At 36.7% G+C, this 26,437-nt stretch overlaps 1 protein-coding gene across 2 annotated transcripts in view; it reads right to left on the bottom strand.

Annotated features, from left to right (window-relative positions):
* The window catches only part of LRMDA (leucine rich melanocyte differentiation associated), a 700,798-nt gene that overhangs the window by 321,798 nt on the left and 352,563 nt on the right, over window positions 1-26,437 (bottom strand). The window contains exon 4 of one of the 2 annotated variants that reach the window (XM_068397341.1): window positions 12,567-12,628. The exons of the other annotated variant lie outside the window; for it this stretch is intronic. Within the exon in view, the coding sequence (XP_068253442.1) occupies window positions 12,567-12,628 (62 nt within the window). The remainder of the gene's footprint in view (window positions 1-12,566; window positions 12,629-26,437) is intronic. 2 annotated transcript variants of the gene reach the window in all.

The following is a 26,437-nucleotide window of genomic DNA, read 5'->3' on the forward strand; positions in this document are numbered from 1 at the left end:
TACTACTGGAGGAAAATACAAATATTATTAGAAAGTAGATGGGTTTCGAATTAGACAATTTAACATTCCTCTGTGCAACAAAAACAAAATACCGCTTTTGTAGATATGACTTACTGACCACTTATAAATCACAGTAAGAGGGTTCAAACAACCAAACGAAATCAAGTCCATGACCTTTACACTGAGTACTGTACACTAAACTATGAATATTCAAGTAACATTTGCACAACACTGAAACAGTGTATTTCAGTCCAAAGACTCCAAAGCGCTCACAGACTGCTGACTTGGCATTCTGAAAGAGAGGTACAACTATTACTAATGCCATTTTGATGCTGGGCAGCCAGACCGGAAGAAAATTTGACATGCCTATACCCTATGGCATATCTATATCATTACAATGCATTGAGTCTACAATTTCTGAAGCTGAAAGAACAAAAGCCTCTATCATAAACATTATACTGAAGCAACCGCCACAGTAACAGTCACACTTTTTGCACTTGGCTTTAACAAGCTGTTTCGGAAAAACTCAATTCAGCCTACATAGCCTGTACACCGTTAAGAGCTGTGCTAGCATGCTGCATTAAGCTAGCTGTTTCGGCAAAGGGTGGCAACAGGCTTGGTTTTGCCAAAGTCAAGATCAGAAAAGAGATCAGCAAACATTTCAGACAGTGCTTTCCCCCAAGTACCTTTAAAAGGCAAAATAACCCAGAGGAAGTAGCAGCGAGTTTATCAAGCTGTTATGAGTTTTCATTTCAGTTTATTTGACAAACCTAGTTTAACAAATTCCCCTTAAATACTCTTTACTATATAAATAGTGGATTATTTCCAAACCTCACATTTCAATGTAAGACTCTAACTTGCCAATGGAGTTCAGAGAAGGCCACCGTCTTGTCAACACCACAGAGCCTTACAGGATGTTAATAGGTCCTTTGTGAAAAAACATTGTTTGGGCTCTGGTCAGTGTCAGCATCAAAATACACATTGTTCCTGAGTTATGTTATGCAAATATAATAGTTTTATCATGAGAATCAGCAAATGGTTGGCAACTGGCAAGGAGAAGAAAGCACACATCCAAAACTGCTGCAGGGGAGGCATAAAACAAAATGACAAGCCATGAACTGGGACAAAAGGCCTTGAAACACTAGAGGGAGTTGCCTATTGAAACAGCCTTTCTTTCACAAGTCTGGGATGAACACAAGGGTACTAGTTTCATAGACAGGCAGAGAAAATTGTGCGCAAATCTCCTTACACCTGTCTGGTTTTGATAATTTTTGCCATGTAATGTTATTAGCTGCTCAGTTAAGAAGGAGCCGTGTTACACAGGGGGTTGCTTATTAATTGTTGTTTTCATGTCATCAGAGCAGTGTGCACTTGGTGATTTAATCACCTAAATTCAGAGTCCAGGGAGACAGGAGGGGTTGCCACAGTACAGAGAGAGGGTGTAGCCATTAACATAAATTTACATCCATATGTTATTTTGCTATTCACAGAATTCTTATTTTTTCATCTTAAACAGAAGGAAAAACTAGCACCAAAACAAAATTGGTAAGACAGTTGGTAAAGAAATAAAAAAGGAAAAAACGTGTTTGCTATCATTCAATGATACTAGCTACTAAATTCAAGGCAACAATCTCTACCATCATAATATAGAAGGAAATATTACCCACCAGTTGTACTTCACAATTTAAAAGTTTTAAGTACAATCCACACACTATATTTTTATAAACAAACTTCAGCAAGTCCCATAACTTCTACGTGCCTCAATTTCCCATCTGCAGATGGGGGATAAGAAAGGATTGCAATAGTGAATTAGTATATAGAAAGCATTTTTGAAAAGCTGAGGTAGAAATCAGTACAAAATACTGGCATTTTTATTTTTAATGAGGGTGAGATAGTTATATTAATGTACTTCAAGCATTTCCTTATGAGCCCATTACAAAAGGAGTGAGTGTATATACACAGCATAGCAAGAAGCAAATAAACACCCCAAGAGATAAGTATAAAAAGAAGGAAATCCCCCAAGAAAGACAACCAGTCTAAAATTAAATCTGTGCTGTTTTCTCATAGTTCACAGCAGAAAAAATGTCTCCCCATATTAGTATATTAAAACAAATACACAATGTTACCACCACAATACAACCAGCACTGAAGGGGCAGTGGCAATTACTTGTTTTCCCTAGTTTCAAAAGGCTAATAAACATCACTAAGGTGTATTGCAGGTTGCTTTTCCCTGCTCTAATGACATGAAAGCTGCCCATTATCTCACCCACAGGTACCATCTCAGTTACCTCACTGCAGGGCTCACACTCTGCTCCCAGAGGAGAGCAAGTGCTGCCAAGAGATTTCCATTGCAATTTCCAAAGTCACATCAAACCGACAAAACATCACAACGTATTCAGCGCCGCTTCATTCAAACAGAAAAAACTTTAAGTTTCCACTGTAATTAACCCTATCCTCGTTAAGATAATTATGATCAAGCTCCCTGTCACAGCTAATATCACAGCATCATTGCCTATGGCTCACGCTTTGCCCTCATTAGCTTACAAAAACACCGCGCTAAACAGGAAACTGACTCCCTCTGCAAAACGACTTAAGATGTTCTGTAAGCAGACAGTAAATAATCCTTTAGAATACAAAGGTCAGAATACAGAAATGTCATTTTATCCAAGGCCTTCAGCTAATCAGTATGATTTTCTCCAGCTTTCTTTTCCATAATTCATTCATGGTTTGTAACAAAGTTTTAATCATAAAGGAATGTCAGGGCAGAGATTTTTTTTCTGTATGTGTACGCATGGCAATTGTCAACTACGCTATTTCATACGGTCTCTCTGCCCTGACGGGGATTTGGTTACAATGAAACTCAAGAGCAGCTCTTCATTTTGGTAATATTTGACAATGAATACATGAGATTTTATAGATGAAAAAAAGCAGAAGCCTCTCAACTAATGGACAAACCTTGGTACTCTGCAGTTATCCTTGTCGGGAAGAACAAGCTGTTCGGTAGTATATGCTGAAAAAGAAGTGTTCCTCACATTTTATCCCCCCCCTCCATTAATAAGACAGCTGCCTCATATCTAATAACTTTTTCCTCCTGTTTAACAGAAAAAGAGAGAGCAGTTAACAATATGTAAATGAGAGAATTTGGCTTTAGCCTTGAAATTGATTTGCACTCTGTTGACAAGATATAGCCATTAGGAGGAGTTAAAGACAGAGCTGTTACAAAACAAGAGCTTCTTAAAATACCTTTTTTCTTGCCTTTTATGTTTTAACAGATTACAGGAGAGCAGAATCAACAGAGAACCCTAGTGCTAGATAATTTCAGTATTTAAAGAACAGAAATGTAATTTCTATTTCTCCAGCACCTGCCAGCCACAGAGCACAAAGCATTTTTTTTAAACATTAATGAATTACTCTTCAAAAACCTGCTAAGCCTAAAATTCCATTTTGTAGTAAAGCAAAGAGAGGTTAAGCGACTAACAAAAGGTGACCTTCAGCAATTTTCTAAGAGACAAGAAATAAAACCCAGAGCTCCTGACTTCTAGTCCTTTGACTTAACCTCACCAAACCAAAACAAAGCAATAAATAAATGCTATATATGTAAAAACATAAGACAGACACATGTGGAAGTTTAGATTTTGCATCATTCCCTTGGAATGCAAAACATCATTTCAGGTTTACTTGCTTTGATTCCTGTTCAATTTTAAATTCCATTTAATCTTAACTATAGCATACAAACACAGGGAAAAACACAAGCCATTTCCAGTTCTGTTCTGATGGTAGAAGGGGATCGGTGAATCTTTGGTGCAAACTCCCCCAGGCTGAGGCCTCTGTCAGAACGTACTCTCAAACCTGCTTTGTGGGGTTCTGCTCTAAACACACTTCTCACCTGTGAGTACAGAAAAATAACTAACCCATTTTAAAGAAAACAGAGCGGCTAGAATTCAGTTCAAATTCCAGAAAAAAAAGCACTCTCCATTATAATCACAAGAACACTGCAAATCAAAGGTTTATGTATTTCCTGCTCACAGAGATAGTAATGACAGATAAACTACAAGTAAAGCATCAAAAAATGCCCTCTACGCTATTCAAACATAATAGCTTTTCTTTTATTTTCCGCAGTGTTTATACCTATTTTTCTGCATGATAATACATCCAAAAAAAACCTAGAATGGCGTATGTAATGGACAGTTCTGAAATGACTTCTGGACCAAAGCAGAACCAAAAAAAAAAAAAAAGCGCCCCAGTGAAAGTAAAGAATCTCCAAAATTTCTAGTGTGGGCCAGGGCCCAAGTTAGACCAGACAAGTCATAAAACAGGAATCACTGAACAGGAATCTGTTCAATGGAGAACAAGCTTACCAATGTTTCCAAAACATGGAATGCTTTGTTTTGTCTAATATCAGAGGGAACGTTAGTATTCCACAGGCTATCTAGAGGTAGCATTTTGCATCACTGCCAGTCAATCTCTTTCCAGCTTTCTATTGTTAGATAAAAAAATATCTGGAATCAGCTCCTTGAATAAAACTTCAGGCAAGCCTGTGAATACGGTCAGCAAAAGAGAAAATGGAAAGAAATGAATGAACAGAATCATTAAATACCTGGGAAGAAAAGATCTCCATAAGAAAAGATCAAACCTGTGTTAGGAACTGGATCTACAATTAGTTTCTGAATCTTTTCATATAAAGATCATACTTAACTTTTAGACATACAATAAAATGAATATCCATCCCCCGTTTTTCCCCTTTCTTTATACACTGAAAGCATACAAGGCTATGCAGGACACCTCATTACCAAAAAAGACGGGGATGAAAACATCTTGCACAACAATCATAAACTAGAGCTATGTAAGCACGTTAAAATGGTGGGGATTCATGAAAATCCAGAATCTTCATCCAGTTTTTATAGTCTTGTTCTGAGTCTTATCCAGCAAATTCCATTACTTAAAAAAAAAAAAGCCCAAACTGCTCAACCCCTACAAGCTACCACCCACCCCCAAACCTCAAAGAAAACACAGAGAAAAGTAGAGTCAATAAACAGACAGACAAAAATAGATAAGAGGCCTTCTGAATTCTAAATGTTAAGTTCACAATATTTCAAACCCTTTCCTACCAGTTATAAAACAGAAATGCAGAATTTCTTGAGATAGAGAGAGATATTGCTATTAAGCAGCAGCTTCTCAAATGATGGAATTATCTGAAAAGCAACAATGTAGATTTATCTCATCCATCTCTAAAAGTCCAGTTACTCATAACTCCTTATAGCCAGTGACAAAAGATGGGCACTTCCAGAAGGTGAATCAGACCTTCAGGTGAGGCTCAGTGAGTACATACGTTTGGGAGGGATGAACGTAGCCTATTTGTCCAAAGTCTTGCATGAAATTAGAAGAAATTGCAACATTAGGGTAAAATAAACTGTTACAGCAGTGCCCCATATGGGTAGATTATTTACCTGCTGAAATGAACTACAAATCCCAATTACAGTTTTCAGTAGCTCACAAAAAACATATTAAAGTCAACCATTCAGTCGTTTAACCACCATTCTCTCCTACCAAAATGCTAGTCAAAAAAAAAAAAAAAAAAAAATCCTGGCCTAACTCTACCATGAAGCAACCAGACTGTCTGGGGTGGGGTTCAATTTCTCTTCTAACGAACCTCTTAAAGTCTCACATTTCAGTATGTGTACTTAATACAGCTCTACTCAAGAGGATATCCCATTAATACAGCTCAAGCTTTATCTTTCATGCTAGGCTTCTTTTTGCTTAAGTTTTTATATTATATCTTTAGGATTAAACATACCAAGATTTTATGTGATATTACTGTTACAAATTTGTGTAAATTTAAATAAAATGACAATCAATGGAATACTATAGCCTGTGGCAAGATGATTTTCGTATCAGCCATATAAAATACTTTAAAATCATACAAAATGGATCAGAAAATGAGCTCTTAGTCATCTAATGATCGAGCAAGTATCATATAACAAAATACAGTTTTATCAAAAACACAGGTAAAAATTACCAAGCAAAGAGCAAGTAACTGTATGCATTCATATTTTATCAAAGGGCGTTCTGCAAAAACCACCACTATGAAGTCCCTGCAGTTCAATGGATGCATCGCTTCAATAATATTTCTAAGGACTTAAGCATCCTTCTGCTAAAATTTCTTGAAAGTATTTGATGAAGAATAACGAGGTTAGAGGAGTTAAGAGGAAAACTTGGATGTGTCTCTTGCTTCATTTGTCTTTTTCCCCAATCTTAACAGGGAATTCAGTCTCAATAAAACAAATGGCATTTAAAAAAAAATGCAGACGCTGCCATTACCCGAACTTGAAAGATTTCAAGGAAGTATTAGTGATTAGAAACAGCAAAAGAACAAGCCAGGGTTTACAAAATATAAATCTACCTGTCTTTAAAAAAAAAAACAAAACAAACAAAAAACAAACAAACAAAAAAAAGACAAAAAAAACCACAAAAAAAACCCCAAAAAAACCCCACTAAAACTCTATAATGTATTTATTCTTAAAAGTTCCTCTCAGCTCCATGTGCCAAGTTGAGAACCTATTTATAAACCCTCTAAAAAACAGTATTATAATGGAAATATGAGCAAATTCAAGTGCAAAGGCAGTGCCATAATGAAAGCTTTACTGTATCTTGGTTCAATCTGTCACTCTGCAATTCATATAGTAACCTGACCCCTCCCCTTTTTGCACAGAGAATGGGGGAGTAACAAGCCTGTAGAGCGAGTAGAGTCAAGCCCATTTTGACTACTAGAGTTCAGTGCGAAGGGAGAAAAGAAAAGTAATTTTTCTCCCATCTTCCACAACAACCAAGGCTGAAGATTGACAAGCAAATTGACGCACTGCTCAGAGGGCAAAAGATAAATGTTTGATGAATTGGCCATTGCTGGAGGAGTGATGGGCTTCATATGTGCATAATGGACTAGCTGCTGTTCAATTCAGATTGCCTGCCAAGATAAGAAACCATAATGAATGGACCAAGCACAGCCTGTGCCATAAGAAAGTATAATCTGACTAGTTTTAATAAACTTAATAAAAAAGATGAAGCAGAGAGAGGCAAGGGGACTGGCCTTTGTGACCAGCTATAAGAGGTGAGAATGACTAATAGACTGCTCAAGCATGATGGCAGAGAAATGTTAATGGACATAACACCGAATCCCTCGATGTTAAAAAATATCTTTAGAACAACTTAAAATCACAGGGGTCTACATATGTGCATACCACAGACACTGTAGTACTTGTTACACAGCATATAACTGCGATTTATTTATTTCCTTCTGCTACCTGTCTTGCTTTGTCTCCGTAACCTCCTTTACACCCTCTTCATGGTATTTTACTCTGCACCCAGATCCACACAACACACCAATAGTTTTACTAACAACTCCTGAGAATCAAAATAACCCTGTAATTGTAACCCAACAGAATTCAGGCTCAATTTCCAATAGAAATGTTTTGGCTGCACAACTGTATCACTAACTTTCACTCCCAGTGGAGAAATATCTTTTACCATCAGAAGTGTTCACACTTTGTGTAATTTCATTTGCTTTTGTAAGCTATGTTGCCACCAAAAATGAGAAATCTGCCAGTACAGTTACAGCAAAAAAAAAAAAACACAAACCTTTCTAGCACAGACAAGACTAAGTTGACAGCAACAGTCCTTTTGGGCTGGGATTTGCTATGTTGGATACTGTTCCCCACCCATACCCATAACCTCTAAGTTCTGACCTTCTGCAGCACCAATCAGCACTATGAAGAGACATCAAAAACAAAAAATCTTCTTACAAAAAATCTTATAGGGCTACATAATAGTGTAAAGTCTGGTAATCACCACCATTTTCACCGTGAGCAGCACATTCACACAGGGCCATTTTTGCTTTTCCTTTCTCATTATTTAGCCGTATGAATAACAGTGGCTCACTTTCTGAAGCTTACCAGACACTGAGACCTGAATCTGTGACTGAAAATGCCAAAGGAGTCAACAAGGGAAAAACCAGCTCTGACTTTTAAAGCAGCGGGATTAAACCAACAATCTATTTCTTTGTTAAGAATCAAAGGGCAAGAACACACCCTTGTGTGTGCATATAACACATGGTTCTTGGCCAGGCAGAACTGTTTTTCTCTTTAGGTAGAAAAAAAAAAAAATGAAGGAAGAAGCGGATTGCAGAAAGATCCTCTTGACTGAGGGCACCTAGAAAACACCTTATACAGAATAACGTCATTGTTATGCATGTTTGTTTTCTTGTTTTTACTTTTTTCCTTTCAGGATATAAAATAAATAAGGAAATATAAAATAGTCTACTTGAGTAAGCATTCAGATTACCACCGCCTTGATGTCAGTTATGTAGCCTGTGTCATATTTTAAACAGAAATTATTATATGCAAGACAGATGTCTATTTTTCAGTATAAATTTTATCCAACTGCAAAAGGAAAGTAACTCATTATCAAGCAGCTCAGTAAGGCTCCCACTACAGAAGAAAATAAAGTTTTACGACAAGAGGGTCTCTCCTCTCTCTCTCCCCCTGTGAGTGAGAAAGTAAGTGCAAGAATAAGACAGAAAGGGAAGGCTCAGGAGTGCTGGGTGAATTATAGACTGCCTCTCAAGATTCACAGCTCTTCGTGGTAGGAGGTTAATATTCTCACATGTCATTAGGTCTGCTGGCTCTACTGATGGCTCATTGAATCAGGCAGCAAATTATTTCCTCATGCTGCAGAGGACACCACACTTCAAAGGGAAGGAGCCAGGGTCAAGACGGCTCTCCAGTTCGATTAATGAGTTGAGATCAACAGAGGTTGCCTGTAGGTAAGAATGTGACTGAAGCTTTTGACAAAGCTGACTTTTTGAACAGGACTTGACCCGGGCCCTTTACTCCCCTCCCCACCAAATTTTATTTCCAACTTTTGCCTCTGACTGACCTGCTCAGGCCTGTTGGGATAGTTTTGACCTCTTCAGTCTTTGTTACCAGACACAGGAGCTGTCTGCCTATATTTGATGTGTCTCTCCCTAAAGGCCACATCAGCTTATCCAGGCTCATCAGAATACTTCAGAACTGCACAGCAAAATAAGATAGAGTAGATTCATTTCAAATTTTTAATTTTCTCAGGAAATTTGTTGAGAAGGGTGAAAAAGGACATGATGACTAAAAGATATTTCAGCTTTCAATAATATTAAGAAAGATTTCTAAATGCTGTTAAACACAGATAAGAAGAACACAAAGACTATTAGAAGCATACAACTTACATATTAAAGTGATGAAAGAGCAGAAAATGTATGTTCCTGCTTACATGGATTTGCTGACTAAGAATATTCTTAGCAAATAATGCATTATATAGAATATTCCTTTAAAAAGTTTTTATTTTTATTGCCATGGTAGCAAGAGATTACAGACAATTAAAATTTAATGGCCACTGCATTCATCACTTTCTAAATGCTCAATGATATCCTCAGTTTGATGTCTCTGAAATATTTTAAAGCATATTTAAATAGATTTAATAAAGTACTGAAGTGAGATTCACTGCATTAATGTTTTTTGATAAGATCTACTTAAACTGTACACTGTAAGTGACAGTGTAAGTGTAACTGTAAACTGTAACTGATTCAACACGTAAGCCATGGTTGGTATGCTTCCAAAAATCACATAGCTTCTGATTATTGAAATGAGAGTTTTATCAATTACACCAACAAAATTGTTCACACAAGCTTCCAAATTTGTTATATATTTAAAAATTTTGTTCAAGATATTTTACACCCTTATGTTTCCAGAACAAGGATCTAAGTTGTCCTTCAATATTTAATCACAGTACAGCTTTTAATATCCTCTTCCTAAACATTTTGTTCATCAGCATCCTTAATGCTCAAGCACTTGTTACATACTAAGTTCACAGTATACTTCAAAAAAAAAAAAAAGTTTAAGGTGGAATATCAGTCCAGTGATGTCCAAGATGGCAAAAAGGTGACTGTTCAAGCTTTGCAGGTTTAAGCTTTATGTTAGAACAGGTGCCTGAATCGGAAAGCTGCACGTCTAGTTTTGAAATTAGAACGCTTTTATTTTTAGACGTATAGAGCAAACAACAGTTCTTACAGACCTTAAAAGAAAAAGCTGGAACCTTAGTGCCTTACAAAGATCAGAGCACTTAGGTGCCTTAATAAGAATTTAGGAAACTTAACAAGAATTTAGGAAACTTAACTTTTGGTGTATATTTTAAAATCTTTTAATGATCTCCAAATGTAAGGCAAATTTTCATTTTTACTCTTCAGTGTTTCTTTTTGCACTCAAACCATTATTTGTAACAGATTTCCTCACTGTAACTAGCATTTAAGCCCCAAAAGCTAGTAAACAGATTATTAGATCTATAAAACTTAGGATAAAAGCATATAAGATCTATGCACGACTGAGCCAAATAATAATAACTAGAATTCCTTCAAGGAGACTACCTAAGTGCTAATCAGCACATCTTCCACATGGATGTGCTTTACTCTAAAATGCAAGTATACACAAGCAAGAGACAACTTTTTCTTTTACTTATGCCTGTGGAATCTCCAGTGAATTGTACATTATGCAAGTGGAAGCTTGCAACATTACAAAAGCTGTAAGAGGGGAAACACTTTTTCATGTGCTTGTTTAAACAAAGTAACTGTTACTGGGTCTGTCATCAGTGTTAACATTATATGCTGTTTCATCTCTTTCTAGAAAGCTAGCAGCATACCAGAGATCATTTGTGAAATGTATGTCTGTCTTGTATAATACTTAGCAGGAAGGCACAAATCCCGTACAGGCGGACAAGTCCAGCTGGAGTGGGATGTAACTGGCCAGTTTGACACTCCCAGGGAGAAAGAGGAAATAGTTGTGTTCAGGGCAAGGAGGAGCCACTCAGTCCATACAAAACAGAGAATCACCAACAGTTTCCAAACATGATCATCAAAGTTTCTGGCAGGACTAAATCAGAACTGATGGATGGACTGAGAAGATGCATTGGATGAGACACTTGGACCCAAAGCAGTACCTGCTGGAATCCATTCCAGGAATCCTAGAGAAGATGGATTCAGCAAGTGGAAAGGTGACCTGCTAAGTATATGCAAAGACCAAGTTTTGCATTTGTCCTTGTTTCCATTCCTAAAACAAAGCTTTCGGTTAAGCCATACTAAATAGAACTTTGTTTTGCTTTCAGGCATATCTGGTGTTTAAGTGCAAAGTAGCACCAATTACCATGGTACAGTGTTTCTAGAAAGGTAACAAATCTAAATAAAGACAAAAAGAACAAGAAGTCCTGTACCTAACTCAAGATGAATTAGAAGGCCCAGCTGCAATGAGTACTGTTTTATACCAACTTGGATATAGTCCATCTGGGGAACTGTCAGGGCAATTACGGAGTTTGGGAAGGATGTTGTAAACTCATAAATCACCCTTGCAAAGAGCAGAAAGCAAGGAAACACCCCACGACTTTTGGGAATCATTACCACACACTGCACTCAGTCACACACTGTTGCGTGATAACTGCTCAGGACTAATTGTTTGTACAACTTTTTTGTGTTATTGGGTCTTATGGTAATCCTGCAAAGATTTATATACATGAGCTCAAAATCAGACAAAAGCATGTGCTTATATCTTTTTTACTTTTGATAATGCTTTAATATAATCCGTTCATTAAATCTGTTCAGTCAAATTGGGGGTTTCTGCATTTCAATTAAACTCTTGCAACATGCATTATAATTGTTTACATAAGTAAATGTTTACATAAGTAAACAATAAATGCATGGTCAAAACAAAGTTAGTAATTAGTTTAATGTTCATTTTGGTTTTTATTTTGGTTATTTTCCCCACTGCTCATATTATGCAAAATAATGAGTAATATTAATACATGGCCTCAGCAATGGAAGCATACAGTATTTAATAGTGAAAAGCATTTGGACAAAACAAGACTCTAGAATTCAGCCTCTGAAATTACAAAGATTATCACACTCCAAAATGTGAGCAATTAAAATTTCCTAGAAACATACAATGTATGAAACATACATTTCTTCCAATTCATACATAATTTAAAAAAAAAAAAAAAAAAAAAGGAAGATGCCCATCACAAAAAAATGCTGGATAGTGTTCTCCTGTCAGCGCTCTCCATTTCTACACAGCAGGTATATTTAAAGTCAACCCATACAAAACACTGGCAGGGAAAGATAGCAGGTAACAATCTTACAGTCCAAGAGGATGGACTAGAGATTCTATGGCAGGCTTTTCTGCATTCATTTTTTTTTTCCCCACTTCAATCCCTAAAATTAATAAGATTGTCTAAAATCTGGTTGGGAAAGTACAGTCCAGCATAAATCACACCTTCAAAAGATACACAACTGTGTATTTGATAGGCTAGGGATGAGGAAGATGATGATGATGAACAATCACCAAAACACAGGTCATACCAATACACTTTTAGCTGGTCACTGTGCCACACGTACTCAAACGCTATTCACATCAGACAGCAATAGACAAAGTCCTAGGATCAAGTTAGAGTAAAGGGACCACCCTAACATCTCCTGGAGCAACAGATAACCCTGTTAGCACCTTGGGTCCTTCTGAACAGCTTCACAGGGACAGTCACCCACTGTGGCCCATGATGGTGTGCTCTGACAGGAAAGAGCCACCCCAAAAAAACAAGCTAGTGTTATTCCCCCATACTGTCCTGAAAAGAGGCTCAGGTCTCAGTTCAGTTGTTTTTCCATGCCCAAGAAAGAGATTCAATCACAGTTCTCCACAACATGCTTAAAGACTACAGATATTCCACAGATTAGGAAAAGGCAAGCAAAAGGAAGACAACACTGAACTTCAATATCTGGGATTTTTTCATGTTTTACTGTCATGCCAATACATACAAAGCCTACTGAGGGACCAAAAGACTTCATTCAAAACAATATAATTTAAAAATCAACACTGTTTTCTATCACATCAGAATAAAATCAAAAACCATAAGAACCTGAGGTTGAAGGCTGAATTACAAGCAGAATAGGCTAGTACCAGAGAATGTGCTATTATATACGCCATGAAACAATTATCTAAGTCCTATACACATTTAACATATTTCGAATATAAAAACTCAATATAAAACTCAATAAAGCATGTAGTACAAAGTTTATTTCAAGCTTTAGTTGCTGTATAAACATTGAACAAGAAATTTAAAGGTGTAACCCAGAATAGAGGCCTGATTATTTGTGTTGCCACTGTTCCCAGATTTTTAGCCCAATGACCTGTAAAAATAAAAACACGAGCAGCTGCAACTTACTATGCTTGAATCTTCAGAGAGCAAACAATATAACCTTTTGTACAAGTCAAATTAATAAAAAACTCAAACCCTACCACTTCAATGAGCATAGATAACACTTGACTGCATGAGTTGAATTGTAAACCCAATGCTACTCTGAGATGCATCTACCTCCCCCTTGACACAACGGCTGGGCCTGGCTCTGTGGAAGTGCTGGAGATTCTCAGACATAAATTTATCCATTTGAAGCCTACATTGCAGCCATCAGCCTATCTTCAGCCTAAGCCATATGCTCACTCTTTTGTCCATAGAGGAATTTTATGTCAATTAGATTTCTGAGGGGCATGTAATCTGCTCAAGCCACAAAAATAAAGATGTAATTTACCTCACACATGATCATGTGAACCCACCAAGAGTGTTTTCAAAGAAAACAGAGAAGTATCACTGCAAGCACGACTATGAACTACTCCTTGTTGACGCAACTAGGCAGTTTGTTTAAAAAAAAAAAAAAGAAAAACAAAAACAAATAAAAGAAAGCAAGCTTACTCATGGTGTTACCGGATTTCCAAGTGCTACCACAGTGGCCACCAGTCGCCCACTGCCAGCTCCTCCTCATTTCCAGAGACCACATCAAAGCACCTTTGCTGCCGCATGGCTTTCTATAGAGCAACTTCAGCCACTTAGGAAAAAGACGGCTAAATAAAGGCTTGGACTTAAAACATTAAAAGAAATAAACTGACAAGATCTTGTCTGGAAACCTTGTCTCGTCTTTACTGAAGGCTAAAATAAACTTAATTTTTGTTAAAATTAAAGTAAAAACTAAATCATCTTATTATGTAATTGGAACTAGGCCTCAGGCACTAGCTGTAAAGAAGGGATTAAGGCCTCCACCACCTGGGTTGTCATTCTCATGGGCCCCATTACCACCTCCTTATTCGTTTTTATAGCCAACAGATTAAAATGCGAGCGCCGCAATCTTTGATCTTTCACTTGCTGACACAAATCCTTTCAAGCCTCCAACATTTTCTGCTGAGGTAATTAGTACTAATTAAAAGGTTTCCAACAGCCTTTGCTCTACTTTTTCCCTCCAAAGAAATTGCTTTTACAAGCGCCTTCCATCTTTGAAATGTATGCATCGTTCACTTTCTTCTTTATCTGACTCCCAGAGATCAAGTAGATTAGTGACTCCATTATTCCCCAAGACAAAGCCAAACAACAGGTTTTTACTATCTCCCTGACTTGTTGAGGTGCAGGGTTTATATTCAGAAACAAGTGCCTCTGCTTGTATTAAAAGACAGTCCAATTACGCACTAACAGACACAATGTGGGGTTTCTACATTTAAGAATGGACATCATTTAAAGATGTAGTGTTTTCTCAGAAGAGAGAGAGGCAACCATTCACTAATCAAACTGACAAGTTGTAGGACTAATAATAGGTCTTGCTTTGTTTTCCTTTCTTTTTGTGTGTTTGTGTATAAGGCAAGATACAAACAATTTCTTTCTCTTAACCCCTTCTCCCACTCTTCCCTCTCCTTTCCCCTTTCTTCTCAAATTTTAATGATCGATTCACATTTGCTACATAAAAAAAAAAAAAAAAAAAAAAAAAGGAAGTTTAGGAAGTACCACCTTGAAAGATTTTGAAAGCACAGAAAGTCCTGTCTGAAGAAGTTTTTGTTACTATAATTAAATAATGTGTCCTGCTACAGGCAAACTGATGGCTGGAAAAATAATTACTGAGATGAAAACACTGTTTTATAGTATGTCTGAAGTACTAATGAAAGACCAAGACTAAAAAAATTAAAAGCTGCAGCAAAAAGGAACAATACTTTGCATTGAGAAAGGGCTGTGTTTTGAATTTACAGGTTCTCAAATGATTGTTCAATTGACATGGGCACTATATGGATCATTTTTCTTTATGAAAACCTGGAAGCTTTATGCCTGCTGTGATAAAAATAAATTACACTTCATGCAGCAAAAGTGCTATTCAAAAAAGAGGACAGTTCTCAAGCTCTTAAAGTCCTCACTTCCTACTGAAAATGACAGCAGCTCTCTCTCATGGTGTAGTATCTCTAGCACAATAGATCAGAAATCACACACAGAGCCACAAGAGGCTATCTAACTTATCATTATATGCACAGGGGTCTATTCTCCTCTCTCAATGCAAGCACAGGGCTCCTGCTGGCACTAATGGGAGCTGCACATGCATATCAAGGACAGAAACAAACCAACTTTTCTAACTGAACTAAGTTAGAAAAGTTTTTAAATAGCCAGAAAGGAAAGTCAATAAATTGTCTCCTAATCGTGCCAGCTCTTCTACTTTGCTTTCACAACAGTTCTACTACAGTAGTAATTTCTTTTTGTGTAACTTTCTTCAAGAGGATCTAAAAGCACTACAATTTCATCAATTCAGCTATATTATGCCCTTGTGAAGTAAGTTTTATCTGACATATCTTGCCCAAGGTCATATGGAAATTATATGGCAGGGCCAGGAACTGTACTTTTCGATATTCTAGTAGTTCCCTGTTTTAACCAGTAGGCCATACTCCTCCTCTATGCATGCACAATAACCAACAGTCCTAGAAGCAGGAAATTGGATTAGCCTTTTCACCATGGAAATGCTGAAAAAAGCTTTTTCAGAAACAAGTCTTTCAAATAATTTGTTATAGATTCAAAATGCTAAATGAAGAAAGCAAAAACAACAGTCTCTGAATCACCTAACGTAATGGTTCTAGTCTCCTCACCTTCTTAGTGCATGGTCACCATTGCCTTAAAATGTCAGGCAATCCCTGCAAAACCAGCATGAGGTAAGAGAATACTATACCACAGCTCTTAGCACACCCAAGCAAAACGGATCATGTGGAACCCTCAGCCAAACCCAGGCAGCTGTGTAAGCCATGCGAAAAACATATTTACACTGTCTCTTCCATCAGATTAGCCTTTAGAAACAGCACAGCTATTTCTACACTCAATATGATGTATCTTGGGTACAGGTTTTCATGTCGACGAGATGTTAAATTCTTAGATTCCAATCAAATTCAGAACTACAAATTCTGAAATTTATAAAAAATTGGAATTTGGACCATAGCATGGAGGAAAAAAGAATCTAATGAAAAAGAGGTGAATATATATGTAGGTATGTATGTATCTTTCCATATCCCAGGACAACATTTTACATCATTAAAGAGAAGGCAATATTAACATAAACTGATAGAAAAAATCTGCCATATTCTCACCTATTACTAAAATAGCCTGTGACTTTAAGACAAAATCAACATTAGTAACACACTACCTAGAGAGTCTTTGGGTCTTTCACCTTATGAAATCAGGACTCTATGAGGAAAGAGATTTTATTAAAAATCAAACGCACAAACAAAAAAAAACAAACCTCTTCCAGGGAAAAGGCAGCTGCAGAGAAGAGGGCTAAATGGAAAGGGGTTGCCCCAGATGTAAAATCTATAGCAAATATCTTTCACTTTAACAGACACGCTCTCACGGACAAAGCTGAAGTATCACCACAACATGCAAAATAATTAGACTGGATTCAAAATTATAAGCTCTCAAATTATTATGTCTCTTCTTTCATTTGAGCTTTTCCTGTTTATTCTTGGTTTCGTATGTACAAACTGCTTTCATGTTCATCATAGATATTTTCTTTTCAATTAACAGCCAAAACTGCCTCATAAACAAAAAATTAGAGATGAAACTTTGCAGAAAAGAAAATCCATAACCATGAAGTTCACAATAAAACAACATGCTGGCAGCACAGTAGGCAAAGTTAACATATGTATTATAGAAAAAGAAGGAAAACGAGTGTTGGGTTTAATGCTTCAGAGACTGCGCAAATGAAGCTACCTCAATTTTTACTAAAGAGATCAAAAAATAAAATGAAAATATCTGATAGGCTTCTTGGTGAGCAAAACTTGCATGGTTACATTACAAGCTTTTTAGATACCTTGGGATCTAAACCAATCTCCAGTTATCAGAACAGCAGAGAAAAGGGACAAAGAAAGTCCCTATCTTCCCTAGGTATTCAGTAGTGGCTCTTTCCAGACTGCAAACAGTTTCTGTGGCCTTAGGGTTTCATTATTCATCTACTATGGGATGCAAGGACCACAAGCAGCTGGCCTTTTAACATATAGGAGGAAGGGAGGGAAAGCCCTCCCATGAAAGGGATATCAGACTAGGTTTTGGTACTCATATAAAATCTTTAGTATTTATTGAGGTAGGGGGGTGAGGGGGAATACATTATATATACTATGCCATAAGTCTTTTCCCTTCTTCTCCTCCAACCCCAAAGAGTAAAAAATACATTAATAACCTTCAAATCTGCCCGGCCATCTCAGTACAGTGTGCACGTGATGCAAAACCAGTAAAGAAACATTTCAGTTTGAAGTTTCCAAGAGGTAATTATAAACAAGAGGAAGAGAAAAATATTTTTGAAATTATGAAAAGTACCTTGACAGTGACTCCCTTAGACTCACATTTAGGCCTTGAAAAATATTCTGCCAAAGGGTGCATTTTGACAGGGAAAAGATGAAGAGTGGAGAGAAGAGGCAGCAGTCTGTCATAATTGATGATACCGCAATGCAAGCTGAAGTCAAGACTGAATATTTACAAAACCCATTCAGGGTGAGATTTTTAAAAGGGAAAAAAAAAAGCCAACAAGCAGACACAGATGGACTCAACCTTTTGAAAACATAGTGGGACTACAACGGGCAAGATTAATGAAATACGGTCAATATAACCACGTCGCACATACAAAATAATTCAAGGGTCTTTTTCATAATTCAGTATGGTATGAGTTTCAATATAAAATGAAAAGGCTGGAAGAAATTATTTTTTCTGTAGTAAGGCTTTGTTTGGATATATGTTATTTCAACTCATTTTAGAATGACACAGGTGAGCTGGGTGCCTTTGGCCATAATAGGACTTCAATGCTAGAAGTTTTCACCGCAGATTATTAGTTTAAACCAGGCTCAGACCACTAATTTGCAACATTACAGTGTCATAGAAAAGCCAATCTCAATCTAGACCGCCACATTCCTATTCTTTGCTTTTAACTGTTTGACCTCACCTCCTCCTTCCTTCAGCTACACACTGACTCTCACAAAATCCCATGGTTAAGCAGCTCAGGGATATGATCAAGTTAAAAATGAGCTGGAAAGGGAAGGCAGGAAGCAGGAGAACTGCAGCAAGCCAAACTGCCCTAAGTTGTTCCTGAAGACTATTTGATGGACAAAGTGAACATATTTTCTGTAGTCTTGGTCCAGCTGCCAGTGAGGAGGTACATTTCAAACAATTCAGCTGGCAGTTTGTCATCTGATTCAAAGCAGTAGACAGGTTCAAAATCAACTTGGAGACAAAACTTGCCCAATTATTAGCAGTGATGTGACCAAGGTAAGGGCAGAGGCACACCAGTAAAGCAAAGCAATTCTGTCCCCTGTTCCACAGAGATCTAGGAGCTCATGTCCAAGAGTTGTCAGTCCGGCGCTTTTCAACAATGCTGAATTCACACTTCATTTAAACAAATATGACTAATCCTACTCCCAAAGAAAGTGTGATGTATGTCTCGCTACTAGCGATACAAGTTGGGAACAGATGGATGTGAGGTGACAAACCATCTCGATGTAACTTGATCTAGCACATATAAAATGGATAGGAATTACAAAGGCTACAAGAGTAGACAAGGTTTGTACTAGTACTACATAGGCATCAAAAATTATGCCATAAAGTATATTTATTACGTAGAGAGTCTTAAAAATTCACAACCTGGTATGCAGCTAGTCTCCATATTTATTGTGTGTTTTGACTACAGGGCAAATTTATAGTCCCGTAGGTTTATATACAATGGACAAACCTGTTTAAATAAATAAATAAATAAAGCTGTTTAACCTATTCCTCCTATCACTAACAAACCTTCCTCCAAAATCCACTTGCCATGTCACAAAACTGTAGAATCTTTCTTCCGCAAATGTTAGGTCTAAACTGCCTGGGAAAAAACACTCTGCATGTCCCTCATATTCGTTATTTGCAAAAAGAAAAGGTTGGCACAACTATACAACAATAAAGCATAGAAGTGAACATGAAATATGTGCTTTTTAGTCCTGGGAGCTGTACAGTTTTTTGGCAAGGCTGCTCACGAGAAAGCCCACTCACCCAGATTAACACGCTTTGTATTTCTAATTCTCCCATTAATCTAGCCTGCTCCAAAACACTTAAAAGTTTTAAGCAAACAGAGCCCTGGCAAAACATCCATCCAGGTCATCATATCTTAGATCCACTATAGTGCACCTCCAAAAGTGTACAAGAATCAGCTGTCCCTGCATTACAGCTGCCATTTCACTAAAAATAATCCTAAATAAATTCAAATATTGCTTCTTCACCTGAGAGAAAAGGCATAATATGCTGCAAAGGTATACTATATTTTTAGGCTTTCCAACCACTTCTAAACGAAGAAAATAAAGGAAATTAGCCTTATACTGCAAGGTTATATTCCAAGTTTGGCAGGAAGAACAATGTGAATAAATTAAAAAATTTTGACTATTAAAAGGGATGAGAATAGCCTGGATTAAAGTAGCCAGGAAGCTAAAGGAAGGGAAATTTCTTCTAAGCATTTTCATTTAACTTTGTTTTTCAGATATTTCAGATATGATTTTTTCCCCCCATTTCAGAATGGAACATATGTAAAAATAAATTAGGTATATGTTGCACCAGTATTTTAATGGTCAGATGGTCTAATAAACTGGGTGGAGCCATGTGAAATGTTTCATTATTTTCCTACTGATGTTTCTATCTCAGATTTATTGTTGTTCAAAATACAATTTCACATATATCCAAGACTGCATGTGTATTATTTAAAAGGAATAAAAAGGAAGTGAAATTTCAATTATTGATAAATACTGGTGGTCTTAAAAATCACAGGCGACATATGGGGTTTTTTTTAGAAGATTTCAGTTAATGACAGGCATTTCTAATTTCAAGAATGAGCACAAACAAAACCTAATTTCAAGAATATACAGAAAAGCCAAATACATAAAATAAATGCCACAGCTATTACTAAGATATGTACATATTCTATAATAAAAACCTTTGCATACTTTTTTCACATAAACTCATCATGACTGACATATAACAAGAAGATATTGCAAAAGCAAGATATTTATACAGAAATTTTGCAGTAACTATATTTGAGCTTGAAAAAAGCAGCTAGTAAGATTTTCAGTCCATTAATAGAATTACACTCAGGATGAAAACAGTATGTCTGCATGAGAGGTTTGCTGTTAGGTGCATGAACTACCATAAACCTGCTCTAGATCCTAAGTAATGGGCATCCTATAACACTTCAGTTATTTGAATTTTACTGTCAACTACTTTCAATTCTAAAAGAATTTTCATTAATCCATTATTCTTGATCAAGGTAATGATTCTTCTGAATTCTAACATCTCAGCATTGCCCTGTATTGGCCGACTTAGGTAAGAAAGTGGGGAGCGTTTTTCCAGATGCAGTTCATTTGTGTTCCATAATGAAACCAAAGTAGCATTCACAGTGCCACACACATCTTAGACCCTGCTTACTAGTAGCAGGTAGAGTCTCCTTAGTGAATCACCAAGAGGAGCTGGCACCATCTAGTAGATCGCAGAATAAATACTCATGAATTATACTTTCATATTATCCTTGAAAAATACTAGAAGAATAGTAGTAAAGCATATTTATTCAGTGTTTAAAGACAGCTTCAAATGATCTGATGCAACAGACACTTTCTTCTGAAAAATAAAAAAGGATGAGATAACGTGTTTCAAGGTCAATCAAAGCAAGGGTGCACCAGGAAAAAAAAACAACCAACCAAACAAAAAATATTTAAACCACAGCAGATTTAACAGCTTAACCAATAAAGCTACTCTAGCCTTCAGTCAATAGGAATCAAAACAATGATTTCAAACTATTTTATTCAATCTACAGGCAGGATTACTAGGTGATAAAGCTTCTTCCTCCTTTACTAAAGAAGAAAGCATTTCTCCTATTTTTATGGATTTCTTTCAGTAAATTATGCATCCTTTCCAGGACTACAGCCACAAGGACACTGACGTTTACTTTAAAGTTTGTAGGTTTATGTCATTGTATTTTACCACGGGGCTCAAATATTTACGTGTATGCTCACTGGAAATCTGAAAATGCAAGGAATTTCAATGTTATCACATTTACTAAAACTTATTTTCAGACCTCCATTAAGCCCCTTCAAGTATCTAAAGAGAACTTTTTTTTCCCCTCCTCAGACAATGCCATTTGCTAACATATGCAGAACAAAGGTTGATGACCCAAAATACTATGAACCGCTACCTTCACATTTTTTATGATCATTGAAGGTTTTCCTTAATAATCTGAAAAGTACATATGTGGAATTTAAATCATCACATTCATTGAAAGTTTCTCTTTCTTCTCTGTCCGTGCCTTCTCACCCTCTCCAGATATACACTGACTTGCTGAAGTCTATGAATTCTTTAAAATATTATTTCGGGTTTTAATAGCAATTAACATATTAAATATCAGTGTACAAGGGGACTGTACAAAGCAATTCCATAGTAAATTAGTCTGAAAATTGCCCTAATTGTTATGCCAGAAGATGTCCTCTCTGTTTTGTCTTGGGAGAAAAAGATCTTTCTGTCTAAATGCCATTATGTGTCATCCTAGCTGAGCCTCCTGCCTAGAGGGGACACTGAAGTTGTACAGCAGGAGCCGCTTCTCAGGCTTTAAGAACTACAGTAAATCTTCAAACAATTTATCCAAACAAAGGCCAGTGTGTGGAGAGAAAAATACACGGGAAGCAGATGAATAAGCAACATCAATTATGGGGGGGCTGACCTTTCTGCCCCACACCACGGCACAGATTTCACACCAAATCGCAGCAGATTGAAGTTGACATGCCTGGAGTGAAAACACTGGTCCTCACAATGTTGCCACTCTACATTCACAGAGCTGTAGAGTAAGGACAGGAGGGAGAAAATGAAGAGAAGGGGAGGGGTGTGTGAATGAAAAATCACGCCTAATGGGCCTGGGTTTATTTTACAGAGAACAAAATGGCTCAATTTGAGCACTTAGACTGTCGAAATTGGCTAGTGTGAGATACGAGAGGTTCATCCAAGGGGACACTTGAATCAGGTGCCTTCAGTGATATGACCTAGGAGAAAGGATGGGGAGAATGAAGGCAGTTCTTAAAAACTTGTTAATGTTGTTAAAGATCATGCCACTTCACACTTTTTTTTTTATATCTATATATATAGACATAGAAAATTTTGTACATAATCACAGCATCTGAGATTTACCTTCAGTCAAAACAAAAGTGACCAGGCTAAGAATATTTTTCCAGTAGCAAAAAATACTGTCTCATGCAGCATTATTTTCCCACACTAAAAACCCAAATCTGCCTACAGTTATCATATCCACATATTCTTTTGAAAGATTCGCACCCCAGGATATGCTATCCAAAATATCCATATATTTTGAAAGATTCACACCCCAGGAAAATATTGCTTTTACATCTGAGGAAAAGCCGTACTAACTAATGTGTACTTTGAACCACCTCAATTAAAATTCAGGTTTTGGCCTTTAGAACAGTCTATTTAAAGATTTCTTTTTCTAGATTGGCCGTAGACAGATGATTATTAAATATTTATAAGTCTTTGAAAAGGACTGAGTGCTTTTGCTTTGTTTATTGTGTGGAGCTCCCCTTCCCCCTTCTTTCCCCCATTCCTTCTTTGAGGGATCTATGAGTAATCATTTTATTCGAATACTTCATCACTTGGTTAGAGTAAAGACAGATCAGTCAACCTTATGCAGGCCGTCTCACATCAATGGAACCTGTTAACACTGCTGCAATAATAGCTTAAGGTTTAATATGGAATCAGATCAACAGCTTTTGTCTCATTCCAGAGGACATTAATATACAAACTACTACTATTTTGTATTGATGGTAACTAAACACCACCAGTTCTGGTTCAGACTGAAAAGATTAAAAATAGATAAGCTTACAATAATATTTACATTGATCCTAACCTTAGTTATTATTATTAAAAAAATACTCAACCAAATATCAATCTACCAGCAAATTTTGCTACTTAACTGTGAAGTCTAGGTTTAAAGATTAACATTCGCAATGTCAGATCTTGGAAATGTAAACATTTGCTTATTAACACTGATAGCGTGTTGAATTAGATTTTTCAGCTTGTGCACAAGTTTCACCACTGTCAAGAAAGCAAGCTACCACCTTTTTCCCAGGTATCACATCTGTAACACTCTTTCCAAAACTACTCAGACCTTAGATTTCATTCCACCTGGATGAAAAAGAGCTGTGAAGGAAAAGTCACAGCATATGTGAATATGATAATGTGCTTTCCCAAAAGTCTATGAATAATTTCAGAATAAGCCAATGAAATCTCATAATATGACCACAGGTTTTAGATTCTGTGCTGCTACTAGGAAAACCCATCTCTTCCTTTTAAAAGTAAGATATCTTTCCTGAAAATACCCTCCTATTTTAAATATATCACATAGTACAACAAAAGTACTAATTGAAAGCATGTTAGCACATCTGATAACTTTACACTCCAGAACAATGCTACTAGAGACATTTTCATAACCTTTAGTAGACTATAGAGCTGGCAATACACATTTCATTATTTCTAAATACAGCTATATCGTAAATTGTTTTATTAGACCCCAAGATAGCTATCTCTTAGAACAATAAAGAATTGTTCAACCATGCAAGCACAGGAAGAAAGAATACCTTTCAGCTGAGATTGACCAAAGGGGCTCCTCATAATAGGTGTCAGAGGTGATCTAGAAAGCACTGTAACTAGAATTTACAATGGTGGCAGCTACAAGGTAGACAAATTTCAAACTCTGAGTGCATAAACAAAGTTCATTTCAGTGTTCTGATCTCCAGTTCCCTGGTTTCCTTTAGACCAACACAGTCCTTGCATCTTTTTTAGGTTTGTGGGTATAGTTTTGGTTGTGGAGTTTTTTTGGAGGGTAGGAATTATTTGAGGGAGGGTTTTTCATCTTGTTTATGTCTGTTGCTAAAACTATATTATCTCTTTGCCTTTAAGCATAGTTAGGTAAAAGTCTGACTACTCTACTTGTTAAGAACCTTGGAAAGGAGGACTCCAGGTAATTTTGTTACTCATAATTCACAACAGGTCTGCATCACTTCTGCTCCTTCCCTATCAATTCCACATATTGTGCCAGCAGGTCTGCTGGTTGGCTGATATATTTAAATCACCTGTGTTCTCTGAACTCTACCATGGTGACAAGCATCTCAAAACACATTGTAGCTCTCCAGCCCTTGCAAGCATTGTGAACCAAGGAGTTTCAGCCTCAAATCATAACTTACAGGCTACAGTCACCAGGTCAGCCTTTCACAATTATAACATAAACGGGACAAGACTAATCATCAGGAAAGATAAATTAAGGCAGACACCCTGTGCAAGATCAATCCCTGTTAAGTCAGCCATCCAGCCAGAGGCACATTTGACAGGAGCTCTGAGGAATCCTCAGCTCTGGAAAAAGCGCTGAGGAGTGCTCACTGGAAAAAATGAAACTCCGGGAAAACAATGAAGAAAGGAAGACCTGAGTGTTTAATCAAACACTCAGAATAAGTTAATTCTCTTGTGGAGCCTATTGCCTAAATTACCTCTCATAAAAGCACAATATTTTAAGTGTAAACCTATTAGAATTGCTACATCTGTTATGCCCCCTAAAAAATGGTAAGTAAAACCAGTGTGCCCAGCAGACAGAGCCGGCTCACAAGGTTCAAGTAAAAACTTTCAAAGCATGAAAGCAGCTTCCACAATCATATAACACTGTTTGAACCCTTGGCTTCTGATATTGTTCTGTGTTACTTGATCAGATTTAAACCAGAGAGTCAGGGGGTTGAGGAGAGACTATTTTTGTTTCACGCAGAGCTTATGCCCTTTATTTTCCACATTACACCAGCACCTTAGAAAAGACTGCACTAAGAAAAATGAAAGGGTTCTGAAAAGTCTGTCTGAACTAATCCTCTCTACGTCAGTTCTGTGAATAAAATAGTCCCAAGTAGATTATTTTACATAGACAGTGTACCAGTATATTCACATAGGTATCAATACATAACACAGACAATATGCATACAGCAGCGCATGTTCATATGTGCACGCATATATTAATATTTCCCTTACACAGAGAAGAGACATAGGTTTGGCAAACCAGACACTTTTAGCTACATCTATAGCCCATTATTTTAAAAGTTACTAGTTATTTGACAGAACTAATACTTATGCAAGGCATAGTAGTAGAAACCGTCTTCATTTCTAAGATTTCAGACATTCCCTAATTAATTCAAGGGGACTTACAGTTTTAGATAACGTTCCTCCTTTTATCGCTTGCCATCTAGCAGTTGGTATAATGTCAACGCTTACATCTTTTTTTTCCAACTGAAATCATTTTTAAAACATTTTTATCTTAAAATGTTCACCTCGATTTTTCAAAAATTATCTTAAGAGATTTCTTTCCATTTCAGTCCCACAACAACAAGAATGTCAGCACAGCTTTTTTGACAGACAAATTACTGAATCAAAAAAAGAATATGCCATTAAGCCCACAGGTTAGGAAGTGTCAGGAATGGTTTAAAGAGATATCCCATTTATCTTCAAAACATGCACGGAATGTCACTAATGTGTGTTTATCATGTATAATCAGACAAAGAAAATATCGAAATAAAGTACTCCTGCATACAATAGAAGTCTCCTTCCATCTCTCAAGATATCAGTGCTATTCAAATAGAATAATAATGATGAAACCTCCTTTCTTGAAAATGGAAATCAAGTGAAATGTAGATAGAAATGATTTTTTTGTAGTTGATGTACATTTCTAAAGTGCATTAACAGGAAATCCAGAACTTTTTAGGTCAATTATATTGTCAGTATTGTCAATGCCACTGAAATGAATACCTAAGCAGTGCATATTCTTGCTGGAACAGGGTTAGAGAAGAAATCCTGTATTCAGAAGAAGAACTGCAGGCACACACTTAAAGGCTTGCTTTGTTCCAATCTTATTTTTATTTTTGATCAGTCAAAAGGCATCCAAGAAGCATATAATTCTATATGTTTTAAAATCCACAGACTCCAATGCTTTCCTTTTTAATTT

The sequence above is a fragment of the Nyctibius grandis genome, chromosome 4 (genome assembly GCF_013368605.1).
Source record: "Nyctibius grandis isolate bNycGra1 chromosome 4, bNycGra1.pri, whole genome shotgun sequence".
Taxonomy (NCBI): domain Eukaryota; kingdom Metazoa; phylum Chordata; class Aves; order Nyctibiiformes; family Nyctibiidae; genus Nyctibius; species Nyctibius grandis.